Genomic DNA, 20,603 nt, shown 5'->3' on the forward strand with positions numbered 1-20,603 from the left:
TGCTGAAAGTGGCTCTACAAGAAATTGAATTTGGTGTACTTAGTTTGTCACCCATGGCTTTTCCATTGTGGCTTTATTTTTGTTAAATAATGACATGGTGTAATATGTAATTGGTTGTTGTTCATTCTGAGGTTGTATTTACCTAACGTTAGTAGGCTACCAATGTAAATACTAACGACCAGATGATTTTTATGTTCTGACACGTAAAGGTTGTCCTATCTTTTTCACATGCCTGTATATATATTGCACATTTTAATTAAGGAGAAGGGGCACAATCAAGAGTGTTTACCTGTAGAACCTCCCCTTAAAGTCCGCGTAACCGCTATTAGAAGCTTCTGTAGCGCGTGAAGGGGAGGGACCGGCGCGCGAGATGAACGCGCTGTACTTTACTTTCACTCATTTGCACAGCGGCTTGAGGATGGAGCTCGAATCCTTGTCTGGAGCACATGTCTTCTCAGTGCTCTGTGTTTGATGACAAGCAGACCCTATTTGACTGGAATTATTGTTCATGTTCATTAAAGGTGAGTGAAACGTTCTCTCATCTGTCACTGCAGTACCGCTCACGAGCGCAGGTGCTTCATACAAAGGCGCGCGCTTTTATTTGCACCTTAATCACTTTAAAGTAAAAGAGGATGGATGATTTTTTGGGGTAATTGGCTTACAGTAGTAGAGAACTTGATGATACGCTCTTGCAAGCTTAAGTTGTGGCACTAATGTCTTATACTCTGTGTATGAAGTTGTTAATAGGCTGTTTTTTTTAACGATGCACATTGATTCATTGTTTTTAATGATTAAAATTGAAGCCTGCATACAATGTTGTTCTGATTATTAATTAAATGTACTTTATTAGGTTATTTATTTAATTTGTTAAACTTTCTTCATTGGATAGCATTCTGTAGCTATAACTGCTTTATTTTGGACAGAAAACAGTTATAAAACCAGAAAAAAAAGATTAGTGCCTAATAATTATAAGTGCCTTTAAATTACCATAAGTCTGTTTTGATTTACAAATATGCATAATAGGCTTTAATTTTAAAAGCAATGTTGGCTGTCACTTACATTTCTTTAACTTTTCTTTTAAAATGGTACCTTTCATGATGTTTTTTTTGGCCCGGCTTCTTACATCAGCATTCATTTATAAAGACGCGATTCCTCCAGTGTCCAGATGGGGGTGAACAATTAAAGCAAGTGATGTGCATGAGACCATCCTAAGTTTATTTTACTTGCACATGTCTATAGACAGACTTTTGTTTGTTTGTGCTGGATGTTCATGAGAACTTAGTAATGGGGTTATGGACAAACATTAACAGTATTATGTGTATTTATATGCACATATGGCATTGCCCATGTTACAACAATTTTGGTGACTCAATCTAATGTTACTTTACTAATTGAAGAATGTAATTGTAATAAGTGGCACAGTGAAAAGTTAATTCAAACTGGCCTTTTTAAAAAAACATTTATAACAATATTTCATTGTAAAATGTTAATTATCTTTTAAAATAAGTTTGGGGTAGGTAATATATATATATATATATATATATATATATATATATATATATATATATATTTTTTTTTTTGGAAAGAGATTTTTACTTCTATTTATCAAGGATGCATAAAATGGGCCAAAAGTGACGGAAAATAGATTTATAATGGTACAAAAGATTTCTGTTACAAATAATGCTGTTATTTTGAACTTTAGCAATTAATCTAGAAACAAATGTAGCATGGTTTACACAATAATAAGCAGCACATCTGTTTTCAACAGATAGCCTAATATGTTTAAAGTGATAAATTGTTTTCTGAGCGCCAAATCAGCATTTTAGAATGATTTCTGAAGGATCATGTGACACTGAAGACTGTGATTCTTAGTATATTGTCATACAGACAGTCAGCTTGAGTCTTGGATATTCATTCCAAGAACATTCCTAGAAATCCTGGTTGTATTTGTGGAGTGTGTCATCTCATAACATTCAAATATTTATTTGGGTTTCAGTTTTCCTTTGTATCAATACTATTACTATCTTCACATTCTTTTATCTCATATATATATTTAATGTCTTATTTGAGGACATGTTTGATGAATTTCAGTTCTGAACAAGGGCTGATCTGTTCAGGGTTCCATCTTTCTATTATGTCATTGCCGTTTCATGGGTGCCTTGAGTGTCACAAGTATTTAATGCTTCTCCATTTAAGTTATGTTCCAACTAATTAGCCAACTTCCTAAAGAATAATGAGCTGATTCATTTTCAATAGCTGCCTGCGGTCTTGTTCTCATCCTCATGTAATCGAGCAGGCTGATGAGACCATCACATCCAAGTGAATAATTGGTTTGTTGTAAATGACTGGAAATAAGGCTAAATGAGCTGAGATGGCAGGATGCAAGACTCTGGTGAGATTCCAGTCGACTGCATCATTCATTCTCTGTTGAAAGCCATTATTGGTGTTTGTCAAATTAGGCACACTGACTGTACGGAGAGGAAATTACCTGCTGAGAGATGGGGAGAAAAATGTGGTTATCATGTTGAGAGAAAGGCGTAAAACGCTAATGGGCCTCAGAGGTTGTATCTGACATGACAGTCCTGATGTTTGTTTTTGGCATAAGTGAAATGATACTGAATGCTTGGTACTTAAAAATAATGTGATGACAAGAAGTCATCATTGGAGTATGCTTTAAACCAACTTTACTGAAGTTTAGGGGACAGTCTTTCATGTCACATTAAACGGCTCAAGGAACATTTCTGATTATTATCAATGTTGAAAACAGTTGTGCGGCTTAATATATTTGTGGAAACCGTGATAAATTTTTTCCAGGATTCTTTGATCAATAGAAAGTTCAAAACAACAGCATTTATTTGAAATATATATATTTTTGTATGAATGTAGCTAAATGTTTTTACTGTCACATTTGATCAATATAATGCTGAATTTCTTTTAAAAACTTCTGAACAGTAATCTATGGAAGTTTGTTTCACCCATGGAATAAAAAAAAGAAGTAATTGCAACTTTTTCTTCTTTTGCAATTACATAATTGCGGACTTTATAAAAGGTTATCTCATAATTCTAAGTTTATAATTCGCAGTTCTGACTTTTTCTTACAATTTCTGAGTTTGCATCTCGCAATTCTGAGTTTAGAACTTGCTGTTCTGACTTTTTCTTACATTTCAATTCTGAGCTTATATCCGAACTATATAGAGAGATATAAACACGAAATTGTGAGATAAAAGGTCAGAATTGTATAAGATAAAAAAGTTGTAATTACCTTTTTTTATTTTTTTATTCCATGGTGGACACAAGCTTGCATAATAATCTTAAAATGCTGGTTTGAATCTCAAAAGGCGGTGATAGGTGAGCTTTTGACATTCAAGTGTAGAAATGTATAATTTAGCATACTGGTGGGGCTATGCATTTCTTGATAATATTAATAATGTCAGTTTTTGATTTAAGGGCAATTGTTTGTGCTGTGTTGGAAATTCTATGTTGTGAAGCAAAACCAGCTGAGAACCACCGCCTCAAATTATCTGCTATCAAGATTAACCATAGACTTGAATTCTAAGAAATCAAGTTTACATTTTTTTTTATCATTTGGCAAACATGGCATGATTTGCATATATTATTTTTATTGCATTTAGACAAAATCCTATAAACTCCAACGAGCCACATTTTCTGACTCTAATATAATATAAGGATAATCAAAGCCACCAGGGTTTGGAGACGACCCGTGGCCTCTGCCTCTGCAGAAATGATTAAGAACCTGTTCCTGCTGGGAACAAACACTTCACACTTACAGGTCCATTTATCAACAGGGCTGATTTGTACATTGAGATCGTTATGAAGGGTTCAAACTAAATGCGTTGTGCTGTTTTTAAACCCATTACTCACCGCACAAAGAAACTGACTGGGAAGAAATAGAGCCCACATAATATAAACAGGGATTTTAAGTGCGCTACACAGAACTCTTCATTCTTGATTATATGAACAGGCTGAATAACTTTATTGATTATTCCCGAATCTATTACCTAGAACATATCACCACAACATTTAAAACTGTGTCAGCTGTCATGTTGTGTGCTGCTGAATTTGATATGTTAGCTTCTGACATGATCTCATTAATATTTATAGCAGGTACGCATATGTAAAGTGTAGTTCTAGCACACAAATCGTTTTTGACAGCTTCCACAAGTGGAATAACTTTAGAGATACATTTTCAAATTATTCACAAAGGTTCATGAGATATTGAATTCATAGAGTTCAATGAACAGAATAAATGTGTTGTATTTGTTATAAATGAGATTAAGTATTTGTCACACTATTAAATTCAGCCAACTAAACTTTTTTGATTTAAACGCCATTATTTTCTATGCAATTTTACCATACAAAGATTGCAAATGACTTTACTGAAGTCTCAATTGATATTTGTTTATAAATGTGGACTCACGCCATCATTAAATAAAGGAGCAATGTTTTGGTTATACACTCCTGTTCAAAAGTTTGGGGTTAGTAAGATAAAAAAAAAAAAAAAATATATATATATATATATATATATATAATTAAATTATTGAGTTAATACTTTTATTAAGCAAGGATGCATTAAACTGATCAGAAATTATCAATTTACATTGTTACAAAAATATTATATTTTAAATAAATGCTGTTTGAACTGTATATTCATCAAAAAAACCTGAAATAAATGTATAATGATTTCCATAAAAATATTAAGATGCATAATTGTTTTTAAAATTGATGATAATGTTTTTGATAATGATATTGTTACTTGAGCATGTGACACTGATCATGTGACGCTGAAGCCTGGAGTTATGATGCTGAAAACTCAGCTTTGCCATTACTGGAATAAATTACATTATAAAATATATTCAAATAGAACAGTTATTTTAAATTGTAATAATACTTCCTAAGATTACTGTTTTACTGTATTTTTTATCAAATAAATGCAGACTTGGTGAACAAATCTCTTCTTTCAAAAACATTAAAAAATTTGTCAACCCCAAACGTTTGAAATAGTTCAAACCACTAGCATTTTGTCAACAGGACAGGAGATTCATAAACATTTGTGCATCTTTAAAGTTGAATGCATTTTATAATCTGTCACTATGTTGAAATTTTATGTTTCATTGCCTGTCTAAACTGTGCTGTTGTTGAATTTAAGACTAGAAGTTAAGAAACCTGAAGGTATAGGATTAGACTCCAAAGAATGGCTCAGCATTCAAGCTCTGCATAGATCTTGAATTACAGGGCTGTCAAATGTGTTGAGAGCTTTGAGTGTTAACAATATTATGGTCGTAATGCATTCTGTTGTAAAAGGAAGCAACTTTTGGAGTCTTAGGGAGATGGTATCATGGTATATATATCCATGCTGACAGGCGACAGCTCCCCTGTGGAGAAACTCTGTATGATATGAGAAATGAGCGAAGGGTTCAGCTTGAAATCTTTCTTTTGTTTATACGTGTCTATGATTGAAGCACAAGTGAAATGTTTTTAGCCAGTGTTATAACTGTGGCTGCATCTCAAGAACCCCCTTTAACAACTCATGACAGTGTAAGAGGCAGGTAGACGTTACCTGTCAAAGTGACCAGCGTAATTCAAATCAGCCCATCATTTGCTGAATAGTTGATGCCAAGCTAACCCTTTATGAAATGTTTTTGATTGTTTATTTGTTACTTGATATTTTTACTGTATGACAAGCCTACGGAATGTACTACTGCCAGGTAATTGCTTGTAAAATACTTGTCAAGGGAGATATCCGCTACGGCAAAACCGCTCAGAAGTGCACTCTCGCCATCTGTTTACCTTGGCACTTTTATATAATGAAAACCCAAAGCTTTTTCTTCTTTTTTTAACTCACTCTGGATAAGAGCATCTGCTGAATACCATAAAGGAAAGTGATATTAAATATCTCAAGTCTTTATTTACTCAGTTATGTTGAAACAAATTTGTTTGCTCTGTAGTTTATCTGTGGAACACACAAAAATGACTTTTTAATGAGACTACACATTGATTATAGAATGAGAAAACTTGGCTGTCAAGTTACAAAAAAGGACCCAAAAAAGCATCATAAAAGAATCTAACTTTTTCCATATCACTTAAGTCTTAACTGTTGTATGAAAAGGTCTTTGTGAAGATTCTTTGGAAGTAGCCTACCTTTTTTGTGTTTTCCATGGGAAAAATATCTCATTACGACATGAGGGTGAGTAAATAATTAGAATCTTTTTGTGTGTAAACTATCTCTTTTGAGTTCTGGTTAATTTGGATCTTTTAGTTTCAGTATTTGAGGATTTTGGAGGATTTTACAACACTAGTGGCAGTAAAACATTAGCAATGTTTAATCCTTTTCACACAAATTATTATTAAAGTGCAGATTATTGATTAATAAAGACTTATTATTCGGTTCCTTGCTATATTATAACCACTTTTTACAATAGCACATGATTTGTAAACTAATCCATTTTGTTGTTTGCATCACATAACAAGCTCCTTATGTTTTACTTTTTCTGACTTAGTAAACTTGCTCGGTAGTTCACCTGTTCCAGCCTTGCACCTGTGAAACACGAGTCATGATGAAAGAGCCCAAGAAGCAAAGTAATATCATTTTGAATAAATGTCGCCACCGGCATGCTTTTCTAATAAGCTTTGGTTCCCATACAAATACCTGAATATCTTTTTGTCTGTTGGTGGGTTTTATGAGGCCAAATAAGGGGATCTGAATCATGATAGTGCCGATAACAGTCTCGTAGTGCTGCCAAACCAAATGGATATCTGGAAGCCAGAGGAATTGTGTGGCAAATTGAGGGATTTCTTTGTTGATTTCAAGAAACTGTTCAAAAATCTGCCTTGTTTCTCAGCACTGCTTCCAAAAAATATATGATGCATGAAACATTTTGACTTCTGTTGCTTTAACAAGCAGGATGCTGTATAGAAATGTTGCAGAAAGCAAAGGGCTATGAGACTAACATTGTCAGATCGGTGGACAGCATCATGATTACAGCTGTTGTCGCTGGGAGTTCCTCAAATTCTCATTCACTCTCACCAGTGGAGACCACATGTACCGGTGGAATCTGTCACAGGGGCGCTGCTTACCTGCCGCCCCATCAGCTCCACTGTGTGGCTGTTCTATTGAGACCGACACTTTCATGAATACCGAAAGAGGGTTTCAGCATTACCTCGATTCCGAGTATCTTCCGGAAGATATTAGGGATACCAAGTCTGTACATTTCTTTCTAACTCTAACCTTTTATAATGTGTGCATTCGACTTAAAATTAGCCTTCGTGTTACTTTCATATTTATGCATGATACGTAGACATTTGAGATTAATAAGACAAATGAAACAGCATTTAGCAAGGGATTATGTGTTTTCTGCTTAATTGGAACACGTTGCTCTATTTTTGGTTAATGGGTGAATCTCTGGAAAAAGTCTCAAAGAACATTTTAAAAAGAGCTTGGGTCATATTTCACCTGAAAATCTGAATTAATAAATACAATGTTGCAGAAATGACACCTTATGATAATGAGAATTTGAGAAATGAAATGTGTTTAATCTCATGCAAAAAAAAAACATTGTTTTGATCCTAATGGATCAAAACAATTTTCATTATGCAAAATAGCATTTCTTTTCTTTTTTTCTCTATTGATTTGGACAGAAATGTGACCTGGACATGTTTTTTTTAATGCAATTTATTCACACTGATACTTTTTTTTTTCCAACTCCTGCACAGCCTTTGTCTTTGCAGAGGCAAAAATATTTTTTTTGGCCTTTATATGCCACTTTTATTTATAGAATGGTAGATAGATTAGAAGATGGGGGATTGAGAAACAAGATTCAAACTCACTTCAGCTGCATGAGCACCAGGACTCAATATGTCAGAGCTTGTGCACTATGGTGCTATATTTTGATGAAAGACTATTAAATCAAGCTTTTTCTTTAGAATAATGTGACCTGATGAATCATGCACAATACGGCCAGGGTTATTTATTCAGAAAGCAAATGGTTCCATTTTTATTTGATGTTGTCTTTAAAGTAATAAGAAACCAATAACTGCCACCATTAGATTTTAATGGAGTTTGATTGAATGGCTCAGTGTTTCCTTGTGTATTGTCAGAGAGCAGTCACAAATGAGGTAGCCAGCAATGGAGCAGGTCCACAGGGACTATCTGAGGTTATTGCCTTCTGTGGAGGTCATTTCATGAGGTTTTCCTGTGGATTGTAGATTTATTTGTGCACGTATGCAAAAACACTGAAAGTCATGATATCAATATCGCTTTTAAAATTTGCAAAAATGTACAAATCTTCTGTCCTTTTATCAAAATGCTAGGGAAAACTGATATACAGTATAAACTGTGATTATGTTAGCAAAATGTATACATTTGTGTTAAAAGTATAGCTTATATTATGAAACGACATACCGTATTTAGATTTATTTACCAATCAGAAGGGGTTTAATCAGTTCAAGTGTTTTTAATGGGTGTAATTTAACATTGAATATTTCTTGAGATTTAAGAACTGTTTCTGCTGCAAACATTGTGTGTGTGTGTGTGTGTGTGTGTGTGTGTGTGTGTGTGTGTGTGTGTGTGTGTGTGTGTGTGTATATGAAGAGGCTCAATGAGAGCCATTAACAGAGTCAGAAATAGATGGGAAACTGGCGGAGAAAACACTCAAGTGGCAAAAATAGCACCCAGAGGATGAAAGACTGATGACGTAGTTTGCCGTCACTGTTGAAAAGTTTGCAAACATACATTGAGGAAGAGAACCGCCCACCTCCGTATTATTGCTACTGACCTATAATGTATGAGGCTGTCACCTGTCAGTGCGATACAGTGGGAGTGATGGATGACTTTGCATTGGCAGAGTATTATCCTTTCATTGAGCTGTTCTCTTTCACATTGCTGTTCTCATGATCATATCTTCTGCTTTGGTCTGTGTGAGGCGCAGCCACAATTTCTTACTATTTACCTAAATCTGACAGTAACTAAGGCAACATAAATTTAAAGACCAATGTGTTTTCTATATTTTAAGTTTTTTTTTGTTTGCTTATTTACTATAATATTGCAAAAATGGGAATTTGCTTTCTCCATATTAAGACATCCATCAGCTCAGAGATTTCACTCTCCCGCATACGCTGTGCAATTTTAGTTAGCTCAGATGATTTGCAATTGTCTATGCAAACCATATGTCTAACCATAAACACACACAGTGATTAAATATATATTCCCAGTGAAAAATTATGGGGTGTTAAATCACACGTCTTTTTCTTTAGCAGATATTTTGGAAAATGCATATCCACCATGCATAATTTTAATTTATTAAAACCAGATTTATTTGCATTCTTTGAAAAGAACTAAAAACCAAAGAAATTATCTGACTGTTTTTGCTTAATGCCATTGATTTGTGATACAAAAATACAAAAGCATTAAGAAATTAAACCTTTGAATAGTCATTACAAAAAGTGGCTTTATAGGTGAATATAGTATTGCTTGTTTTATTTTCATATTGAATAACTGGTTTACAGTCAAAAGCAGCTCATTTTGCAAACAACTTGGTCGATTTCTCTGAGGTAGACTTGCTTCTAAGTAGGGACCATTTACAAAGGACACATTTTTGTGTTTTAAATTTGTTAAATTAATTGTAATAAATCACATAAAAACATATCACAGCTAAAAGAAAAATATAATATAAAATATAATCTCTCTTTTCCTTACAGCACAAGTATCTCCTGAAACATGAGCGACATCTACGAGTCTGCAGCCAATTCTCTGGGCTTGTTCAACAGCCCCTGCCTGACCAAAGTAGAGCTCCGGGTCACCTGTAAAGGGATCTCAGACAGGGATGCCCTCAACAAACCTGATCCCTGCGTGGTCATCAAAATGCAGTCTCATGGCCAGTGGTTGGAGGTGGGTTTGTGTTTCCAGTCAGATGCATAACAGTTCTGGTTATGTGACTAAATGAAATCATTTTTAGCTAATAAGGTCTTCTAATCATTTTTGTGGACCATATAAATGCATTTTTCACAGCACTTGTGCCTTTTTACACATTCCTTTGCTGCTTTCTTCCAATTTTACACTCATTTTCACACCATATCTCACATGAGCGTAGTTTGGGGTATATACTATATATATACTCTTTTTCTGGAATTAACGGTTCCATGAAGAATCTTAAACATCCTTTAAAACTTTCCATTGCACAAAAGGGGAAAATGGTTCTTTAGATTATTAACTCTTTCCAGCCATTGACAGAATTTTCCATTATTCATGACACAATGCTTTCCCACCATTGAAATAATTTTCCATTATTTATGACACAATGCTTTCCTAACATTGAAGTAATTTTCTGGCAATCCATGTTTTCACTGTTATATGTGTAACTGGTCCCACTCGAGCCGGATTCGAACCGTGGTCTCCGGCATGGGAGGCGGGCGCACTAACAAGAAGCCTCTAACGTCAGTCGCTAGCGCCTCCTGAGGCCAGGGGAGTGAGGTTTACACACACAGCGTCTGTTACATACGATAGAGGGCACTATTACACATCTTCTGAAAAAGTACAGAACTCCAGATCGAAACACAAATGAAGAAGAAGCAGAAACAAGCGATAGAAGCATTGCTTATGCACATGTAAGCTGACGTGACCATTAAACATTAAACAGCATATGAATCAACCTAATTAAATTACCGAATGAAATTTCGAACCCACAAAGAGGTATAGGACTGCGCAAGCTTTGGGTGTATGGATGAATGAAATCGATCTACTGGATCTATGTTTTGATCAAAACTTATGCGAAATGTTGCTTTTTTAAATGAAACTAACCCAAATTCAAGGTTTGATTAAAAAAAGAATGCATGAAGCTAGAGTAAAATGTTTTTTTTTTGTTGTTGTTTGTTTAAAAGCAGAGGTTCTGTTCTTTCTTTTGATGTATTGTATGTTCAGATATTCATACAATTCTGGGGGCTATATGAAAAGTCCCAGACTTGCTCTGCAGCAGCAGCAGCAATAACAGCAGCAGCAGTGTAGCAGACCTATTCTGCCAAGACCTAACATACCAACATTGTCATATCCATGCATGCCAAACACTCAGAGAATTGTCATGGTTATCAGGTTATGAAGGCTTTGCCAGCTCACCATCGGGAATCTGTTCTCACCACGCTCTGTCTCATTAGACATTCACATATTCACTTTTAGTGATTCCCTGAGTGTGTGTGTGTGTCTATAAAGGAAACCCCACTCTAAAATCTTAATTTTGCAACCGCTTCGTACCTGTTCTCAAAGGATCTCTTCATTCTCCCTGGAAATCCCGCTATGAAGAACATTTGAAGAACGTCTTCTGTTTAGCTGCACTGTTTGTTCTTTAAGGGCTGCTGGCTGAGCCTGATGCATCATGCTTTTTCTACCATTTTTCCAATTTCAAATGACTTGCACTTTGGAGAGTTTAAATGGGATTGCATGTGGCATTGTGTATAATGTTATAAATATTAAAATAAACAGCAATAAACCAAACACATTTTTAAAGAGTGTTTATGATCTATAAGCTAATGTGAATAAAGAGAGAAATATCATGATATTTAGTTTCTCTGATGCTGCCTGAAGCAAATTTACATTTCTAGTGCAACAAACAAGAGCAATGTGATTTATTGCAGTCATGATTACATTTCTTTGCACACCTCTTAACCTGTTTCCTCAGTATGCAGCGCTATGGGTCCGACTCATTTATCTGAAAATGTCACTTATAAATGCTATTGTATTGAGTGTCCCAATGACTTAAATTTCATATCCGTGGGTTTTGGCTAAATCTAATTTGAGTGGAATAACCCACTGTGATAGTCTCTCTCTCCGTTTGATAGCTCGTCTCTCATTTTCCAACTACACTGGGAGCCATTATCAAATCTTTAGCTAAAGTATGACATTGTTAATTAAATTCGGTCTGTATCTCGCTACCAAGAATATCCCTCGTTCATCTGGAGCTGTGAGAGGGGATAACTCTGTGTACTGTTTCAGAGGTAACTGGTTTGGGTAGAAAAACTGCCAGATACAGCTTTTAAAAAAAAGAGTATCTATATGCATGTTTAAAAGAAATTAAATTGATTAACATTTCAATTGATGTATTGAATTCAAATATATTAAACATTTAATTATATATATATAGGGCACGGCGTTAACTTTTTTGCTTACCAGTCACTGTGGCTAGTGGTTTTCCAAAGTTTCTAAAATTTCTAAAAAAAGTTTTCAGTAAAATTATGCACAATGCGCAATCCCATGCCGAAATTCATCAATATTCAAACAATTTTCATCAGGAGTGTAAGGGTGGATTTCCTGCAGGGGTTCAGGCTGCAAGACTGCCGAATGACTAAAGAAACGTTGTCAGCAAGATGGTAGAAAACTGTACATTTCTTGTCTATTACCACCCCCTGCAACTTATACCAATGATGGAAATAAGCAGTTACAATAGCTTAATATGTGGGAGAGCGTTGCTATAGAGAGTGACACTAATGTATTGCAATAGGTAGCACTTCAAAGTCAATACCAAATCAAAACTAGTTAGCACATTATTTGTAACTGAAAAGGTTTAATGACAAAATATGTAAAAATAACAATTTATGAGATGATAATAACTATACCAATCTTCTTTTATCCTTTCCCTGACCATGTGACTTTATCCCAAATGTGAGATGTTCAAACTGACCAAACAATTAATTACAAAGTACAGTTGTAATTATTGAACAGTACAGTACAGTACAGTATAGTACAGTACAGAATTACTGTACAGTACAGTTTTTACTGTATTTATGATCAAACAAATCCAGCCTTGGTGAGCATAAGAGACATCTTTCAAAAAAAAAATCTTACTCTAGCGTACTTTGAAAGTTTCAGAGTCAGCAGTGTTTGTCTGTTGACCCTTGATCAAGATTAGTGTTTGTTTGTTTAGCTGGTGGCTCCTAAATGAGTGTAAGTACAGGAAACAGCACTTGTGTGCTTGAACATGCTTTTAAACTATGGCAGTCAGGGAGAGTAAAGACCTGCCGCTGACCCTGCCTGCGATTAGCCAGAGCTCGAGCACCATCAAACAGAGAGATGGTCACAAACACTCTCAGCAAATCCAGTATGCTCTGAATCACAAAGAAGGCACTCCACAATGCTGACTGCGGACACTAAATCATGATGGGCCCTCAGCCTCTGGGGTGAAGGGTCTTTGATGTACTGTATTTCAGGACGTTTCCATGTTGTGCCCTTGAAAATGTGCTGGAAGTACATTTGTGCATGGCAACTCCATTCAAAGAGGATTTTGTTTAATGGTCCTGAACAGTGGTCTAATGTGATCTGTAAATACAGGGTAAATGGCCTTGCTTTTCAGAGGGTTGTGTCCACTGTCAAGACTCTTTTCGATGATCAGCCTTTTTCCAACTTCTCATTTGTTGTTTTCCTTTATCTCCACGAAAAGTGCAACTTTTAAAACATTTACAGTATGAAATGCCAAGAAGTGATCATTCACAGGTAAATGCTCCTGTTTCTTGGCTTATTGCAATGTTTTTTATCCTCTGTCCATTAGAATCCATATTCCTGAAATTATAGTGCCTGCATGGGATGAGAGACAGATTTCACTAACATTAGATTACCTGTCAGACAGCGAATTGGAATGGACTAGAGACATTTGTGCGCTTTATATTTTCTTAGCATAATCTATCTATCTATCCATCCATCCATTCATCCATCCATCCATCCATCCATCTATCCATCTATCCATCTATCCATCTATCTATCTATCTATCTATCTATCTATCTATCTATCTATCTATCTATCTATCTATCTATCTATCTATCTATCTATCTATCCTGTCTGTCTGTCTGTCTGTCTATCTTTGGTATGGTATGGTATGGTAATTTATTTATAAGTATAAATTTAAATAGGATACTATAAGCTAGGTTACGTGCTTCACCAGTTTGAAAAAAAGATGAGATAGAATGGAATGCTTTAGCATGTGTTAAATGCCTTATCAAACAAAAATGGTTTTAACAAATACCAAAGAGGCTACTCTAATTGAAATGGGCAAGTCATTCCATAATCTGGGACCAACTACAGAAAAGGCACGGTCCCCCCTAGACTTCAATTTTGACTTCGGGATAGATAGGAGTCTCTAATTTGATGACCGTAGTGATCTAGTCGGATGATGCTCAGTCAATAGAGCAGACAAGTAGGGTGGAGCCAGACTATTTAGAGATTTGTACACGAAAAGTAAAAGTTTAATCTTTACTGGCAACCAGTGTAAGGAACGTAAAATAGGCGTTATGTGATTCTGTTTTTTTGCACCTGTCAGAAGTCTAGCTGCCGCATTTTGTACTAGTTGTAGTCGTGACATTGCTGAATGGCTAGTCCCAACATACAGAGAGTTACAGTAATCCAGCCTTGAGAAAATCAATGCATTTATTACTTTTTCGAAATTTTTAAAAGAGAGAAATGTCTTTACTTTTGATAGTAGTCTTAAAGCAGGATTTAACCACTAAATTTATTTGCCTCTCAAATTTCAGAGATTCATCAAATACTACACCCAAATTTCTCACCCACGGCTTCACACAAGAATACATAGCACCGAAGTGTACTTCAGGTATGGTGGAGTCAGAGGGTCTAATTAAAATAATTTCCGTTTTGCTCTCATTAAAATTCAAAAAGTTTGAAGACAACCAAATCTTTACTTCGGTCAAACAGGCCATAAGAGTTTCCAGACTATCTGATGAGCGTTTTAAGGGCAGATAAATTTGAGTGTCATCCTCATAAAAATGGAATGACAGCCCGTGTTTTCTAATGATAGAACCTGTCCATCTGTCTGTCTGCCTATCTGTCTGTCTGTCTGTCTGTCTCTAAAAAATATATAGTTAAACAAAAAAATTAATAACTCAAATAATAATAAAAACTAAAAAGCACCCTAATACAATTTACTATTATTTTGGAACAATGAACTATTAAATGTATTTTAATAAAACATATTTTATTTTAATTTTATTTTGTTTTATATGCATACTTTAATTATAATATATAGGGCCTATTATGGTACAAAACAAAATGCATTTTTTAAAATATTTTTATAATTTCTTAAAATGTCCAATGTTTTGACAAAATAGTACTTCCTTAAAGATATTACTTCCTAAATACAATATATTTATTATATTCAGATTTATTTTCAGGATTTCTACAGTCATGCAAAACCTAGAAATACTAGAACATTTTACATTTGTGTTTTCAAGGCCAGGAAAAGTTTTGAATATAAATACAATTTTGAAAAGTCATTTTAGGTTTTTATTTATATTCATGACTTTTTTCTGAATTTGTCTAAAATATGTTAATGGAGAGAAATTGATTTTATAAGTGCAACGATTTTGAAAGATCCTTGTCCAGCGATGATGAATTTATTAGTTAGAAGGTGTGGGAGCCCTGTATACTGTATCCTCAAACACTTCATTTCCAATTCTATGTGTGAGAAATACCAATAAATATAAGTTTTCTTACTCAAAGAGCCTCATAATTTGAGCTCTGATAGAACTGACACCACCCTCTCAAATTCTCTAAAAATGCAATGCTATGTGAAGAACACACAAAAAATGTTCAGCTCTAAAGTTACATTGCCATTGGCTATAATGACCTGTCAGCGTGTCAGATCCCAGTGCCATGGCTGTCAACTCTCACCAATAATCAGACAAAAGGCAGAACTGAAGATGAGAGTCTAACTGTCACCTACAGCATTCAGTAACACATGTGAATGACTGTGGCAGGTGGAGCTGTTCTTTCATCTACCTAGAATGTCAATCACTGGAGCTGGGAGCACTGCTGTTGAATAAGGATAGCGTATCTCCATATCGCTCCCTTCGGGGTGCAATCTAGTTTTCACTTAGACTGATCAAGACTGATTTCATGGTCTGAAATAATTGGATATTGATGCAAAAAGAGTGACAGAAACCTTCAAGCTGTAGTGATAGTCATACTACTGATTCTCTCATCACAATCGCACAATATAGTGATGTTTGCCCATTAAAAGAGTCACTGATACTAAGGTGTTTGTCCTGACCATTTCTAATTGAACTGAATAATGACACTGTTATCTTCTGCTTTATAGGTGAAGCAATTGGTTTCAGAATTGATGAATTTTGCAACATCAACACTGTTATTTAACTGAATTGAATCAAAATTGAACTGACTTGACCTGCTTTTAAACTATTTATATTGTGTATAAAGCACTATAAGAATAAAGGTGACTTGACTTGACTATGCTGATTTGGTGAATTATTATCCATTAATATTGGTGCTCAATTATTAATAATGATTCTTATTATATCAATGCTGAAAACAGTTTTTGCTGCTTAATACTTTGTGGAAATATCTTTGTCCCTTTTTATCAATTTAATGTGTCCTAAAAGTGTTCATTTCTTTCTGTCACAGTTTCCACAATGGTTTTCAACATTAATACATGTTTCTTGAACACCAAATCAGCATTAGAACAATTTCTGAAGGATCATGTGACACTGAAGACTGGAGTAATGGCTGCTGTATATTCAGCTTTTCCATCAAAGGAATAAATCAAATTTTATAAAACGGATAGTTCCGGTCCTTGACTCTGATTGGTTGAGCCGCGTTCGACAAAACCGTTGTAAATTACTCAACAAACATACACCTGTGACCACATTACATTAGTATTACTGCGCATGTAACGATGCATGCAGAAGACTCACGTTCTCACAAAACACTAATAAGTTGAATTCTTACTCAAAAAGGAAGCAAACAGGCTGTGCAAACACATCTCAACTTAACAGAGACTGGACCAAGAGTGAAGGCAAGGGTGAGGCTTAAATAACAAACTAAAACGAGCTAATAAATGACACACAGCTGAAACCAATGAACTAAAAATGATGGTAACCATGGAAACTGAACAAAGGTGGGAAACTGAACAAAGGAACATGTGAAACTCAGACATGAACAAAACAGGGAAACAGATAAAAAACAAACCCTGACAGCGCAACTGCCCTTTGTGATTCTTTGTTGCTGCATGTGTTGCTTGGCAACCTCTTTGGAACTACATTGCTTGGTGGAGGAATATTGCTTGCTGTTATAACGTTATATTTTTTGTTGCTGGTGTTTATTTTATGAATAAAATAAATATTCAAATGAATATTTGATGGAGTAACCGTTTTATAAAAGCAATAAGCCCCATGAAGCTGTGCTTTACAGTGAATTTAGAACAGCTAAGGGGGTTTTAGGCACTCCACTTCGCTGGGATTATTGCGTTAATAAAGACTGAGTAAAATAAGCAGTATAATTTCGATGCTTGCCTTAGCAGAATACAAGTCCGTTTCTCTTTTTGGTGATTAAAATTCTATTTGCCATGGCTTATCAGTTCTGAAAGTGAACATTTTGTCTTTCTTCATCTTTTTCTTCTTTTTCTTCTGCCCCTGTTAATGTCTTCTTTTCTATCATTTACACTCTAGGTTTTGTGCAGTCATGAATTTGAGAGGCATGTTGTCTGTTCAACTTTTTTTGCTTTGGCATTTGCTGAAGTAAGGCTGTGGCTTATCATGATGCAGCTTCTAAACTTCAGTGACATTTAAGAAATAATATCAATATTCATGAAGCGTAAGCATAAACATCAGGCTGACAGAGTTATGCGGTTAGACGGGGGTCATCTGGGCACTCAGAATTACAATCTGTCAGTAATGTGATAGTAGACGTCTTTTCTCTGTATGTTCCCTTTCCGTTTCATCACCCCTATGTGTGCACGTGCAAGGTCTTCTCACTGTTCTTTTTGTCCATTGCAACTACACGATGGAATGGGGTTGAACATCTCTTTAGCATTTGGGAGCTCTGTTTCACCATCATTAATTTATCAAAATCAAACTTGAATTTGAAAGTTTCTCCCTATATGGAAATTTTTCTTGCAGCATTGCCTTACTGACTGTTTAAATGGTTTCAAAATGTTAATTATGAGTGTGTTTTAGTAGGAATTCCATGACTATGTTCGCAATTACTATATGATATTGCCTTCTTTTTAATAGCATTCTTGATATTGCCTATACACGAAGTTCAAAAGATAATTTTGAGAATAAGTTTCAAATTAACAATGAAATTGGATAATAGGTATCAAATGCTGCTTCTTTGACTGAATTTAAGCAGATTTCCATGCAGGTTCAGCTATTGTGTATTCATGTTTTAGAGTTAACAAATGCTATTAAAAAGATGATGGACAGGTGCCATATCAAGCATTGTGATTTTAGTGTTTAGTTTTATACAAGGCATCTGTCTTCTCCTACTATACTGTTTCTACTGCCTTAAAGATAGGGAGTAAGGCACTATTCCATTATAAATGTTGTGTGCAATTGTCGTGTGCTACATTTTACTTTATAAACACACTTTATATACAGTTTGGGGCCAGTAATGTTTTTTATTTCTATTATCCTTAACAAAGCTGCATTCATTTCATAAAAAAAAAAAAAAAAACAGTAAAAACAGGACTATTGTGAAATTATATTACTATTTAAAATAAGAGTTTTTTTTCATATATTTTAAAATGTAATTTGTTCCTGTGATGGCATAGCTGAATTTTCAGCATCATTACTCCAGTCTTCAGTGTCACATAATCCTTCAGATATCAATCTAATATGCTGATTTGGTGCTCAAGAAACATTTCTTATAATTAGCAATGTTGTAAACAGTTGTGCTGCTTAATTATTTAATCGAAACTGTGATCATTTTTTCAGGATTCTTTGATGAATAGAAAGTACAAAAGAACAACAAAAATATATACAGTTGTAATCGAAATTATTCAACCCCCATTACAAATCAGGTTTATTTGCAAAATTTACAGACTTTCGGCTGTTTGCAATGATCAAATCAAACAAAAGTAATTGAAATAGCTCAACACAACAAATGTTTCCTCAAATCCAACGGAAAATGCAACTTTTAATGACTGCAGTCTCAAAATTATTCAACCCCCTGAATAGAATCCCTCACAACAGCTCAATTCTGCAAAACAGGTGTTGTCTCAAGCACACCAGATGCCACTAATCAAGGGCTTCATTGGTTGCACCAGGTGTGCTTGACCTAGAACACATGACTTGCTTGGTTTGTTGACTGCATGTTAGAAATATGGCTAAGTAAAAAGAATGTTACAAAAAGTTAAGAGAATATATCATCACCCTTCACAAACAGGGAAAAGGATACAAAAAGATAACGAAGACACTAACTGTTCCTAAAGACACCGTTGGAAGCATAGTTTGCAGCATAGTTCGCAAGTTCAAAGTTAAAGGAACAGTGGTTCCACTACCTGGACATGTTGATTTATCACACTGGGAACAGTCCATTTGAGTGCACTGCATTTTGAGATATATTATCTCATAAATAATATAATTATTAGTACGCTATTAAGAATAGCTTTTTTTCCTGCAAATAACAATTGAATTGGGATATTCACATTTTCTGGTTCCCTTTCAGTCGATAACGTCGGACGTAGTTGACGCCGACTGAAATGGGATCACGCCAGGGAGCCTATTGTCTTCGAGTATTATTGAACGAGCCAATACACATTGGCGTGCGAGATTTTGTATCTCACACTCCGCCCAGCGGCGCGGGTATAAATACGGAAGTAGATCCACGCACCATTTGCCTTTCGCTTCGGAGCCGAGCTTCATGTCTGGGTCTGAAGAGTGTTGTTATTCAACGAGCGAGTGTGAAGGCGCTTCTTTGGGAAGTCTCTCCTGGTGTCGGTGTTACAGCGCGAGTGCAGCGGTGATCGCGAGTTTTCAAGCTCTCAAACTGCTGTTTTCACAGCAACCAAATTTTCTGTTTGTGTTTGTTTGTCTGACGGTCGGTTGAGGGCGAGAAGGTGAGTGCTTCACTGACACAGGCTGCAACATTCCTGTGTCAGTGCTGCCGCGGTCATTCCCCTGTGTGCTCCGGCACTGGTGTGAGTTTTTTCACTTCCTAAAAGAGCAACACGGGTGCGTTTGCGTATTTTTCAAGATGTCATTCCGCCCTTGCGTTTCTGTATGCGTTCGTTCCCTGTCTCCCTCTGATGGTCACAGTTGTTGTATCACGTGTTTGGGCTTACAGCACGCTGAGGCAGCTCTTGTGGACGGTTCATGTTTTCACTGTGTGAACATGACTGTCGCAGTGTTGAGGGCGAGACTCGCCTTCGTTCGCGGAGAGCGAGTCCCCAATACCATGCCCCACCCTCGGGTGCTGTGTGGGATGGGTGACCGGAGGATAATGTTGGATGTCCCGCCCGGTAACCATTCCCTGTGGGCTCCTCACTCCTCCCTTCCACTGCAACCATTGGAGCCCCTGGTGTTATCTGCTGATCCATCTGTAATGGGTGGATCGGCGGTTTCACTCGGGGCTCCCCTAGAGGGCAGGATGTCGATTGCAGCATCGGAGGGTGAGCTGAATTCTGGAGATGATGACTCGGCTGCGTTGTCTCCCTCCGGGAGTGCAATGTTGCCCGAGCCAGATCGAGAATTATCAGCTATGCTGAAACGGGCCGCCGAGGCTGTCAGGCTCGACTGGAACCCTCCACCATCTCGGTTGGATGATTGGTATCTCGGGGCGGGCCGTGCTGGTTCTCAGCCC

At 36.0% G+C, this 20,603-nt stretch overlaps 1 protein-coding gene across 1 annotated transcript in view; it reads left to right on the forward strand.

Moving 5' to 3' along the window:
* Positions 1-352: 352 nt before the first annotated feature.
* cpne4a (copine IVa) overlaps positions 353-20,603 on the forward strand; it is a 77,129-nt gene continuing 56,878 nt past the window's right edge. The window contains exons 1-2 of the mRNA XM_077214982.1: positions 353-521; positions 9,715-9,904. Coding sequence (XP_077071097.1) covers positions 9,734-9,904 — 171 coding nt within the window. The 5' untranslated portion in view covers positions 353-521; positions 9,715-9,733. The remainder of the gene's footprint in view (positions 522-9,714; positions 9,905-20,603) is intronic.

Source organism: Siphateles boraxobius, unplaced genomic scaffold (genome assembly GCF_051911475.1).
Source record: "Siphateles boraxobius isolate OS27281-9 unplaced genomic scaffold, OSU_SipBor_1 68, whole genome shotgun sequence".
NCBI classification, from domain to species: Eukaryota; Metazoa; Chordata; class Actinopteri; order Cypriniformes; family Leuciscidae; genus Siphateles; species Siphateles boraxobius.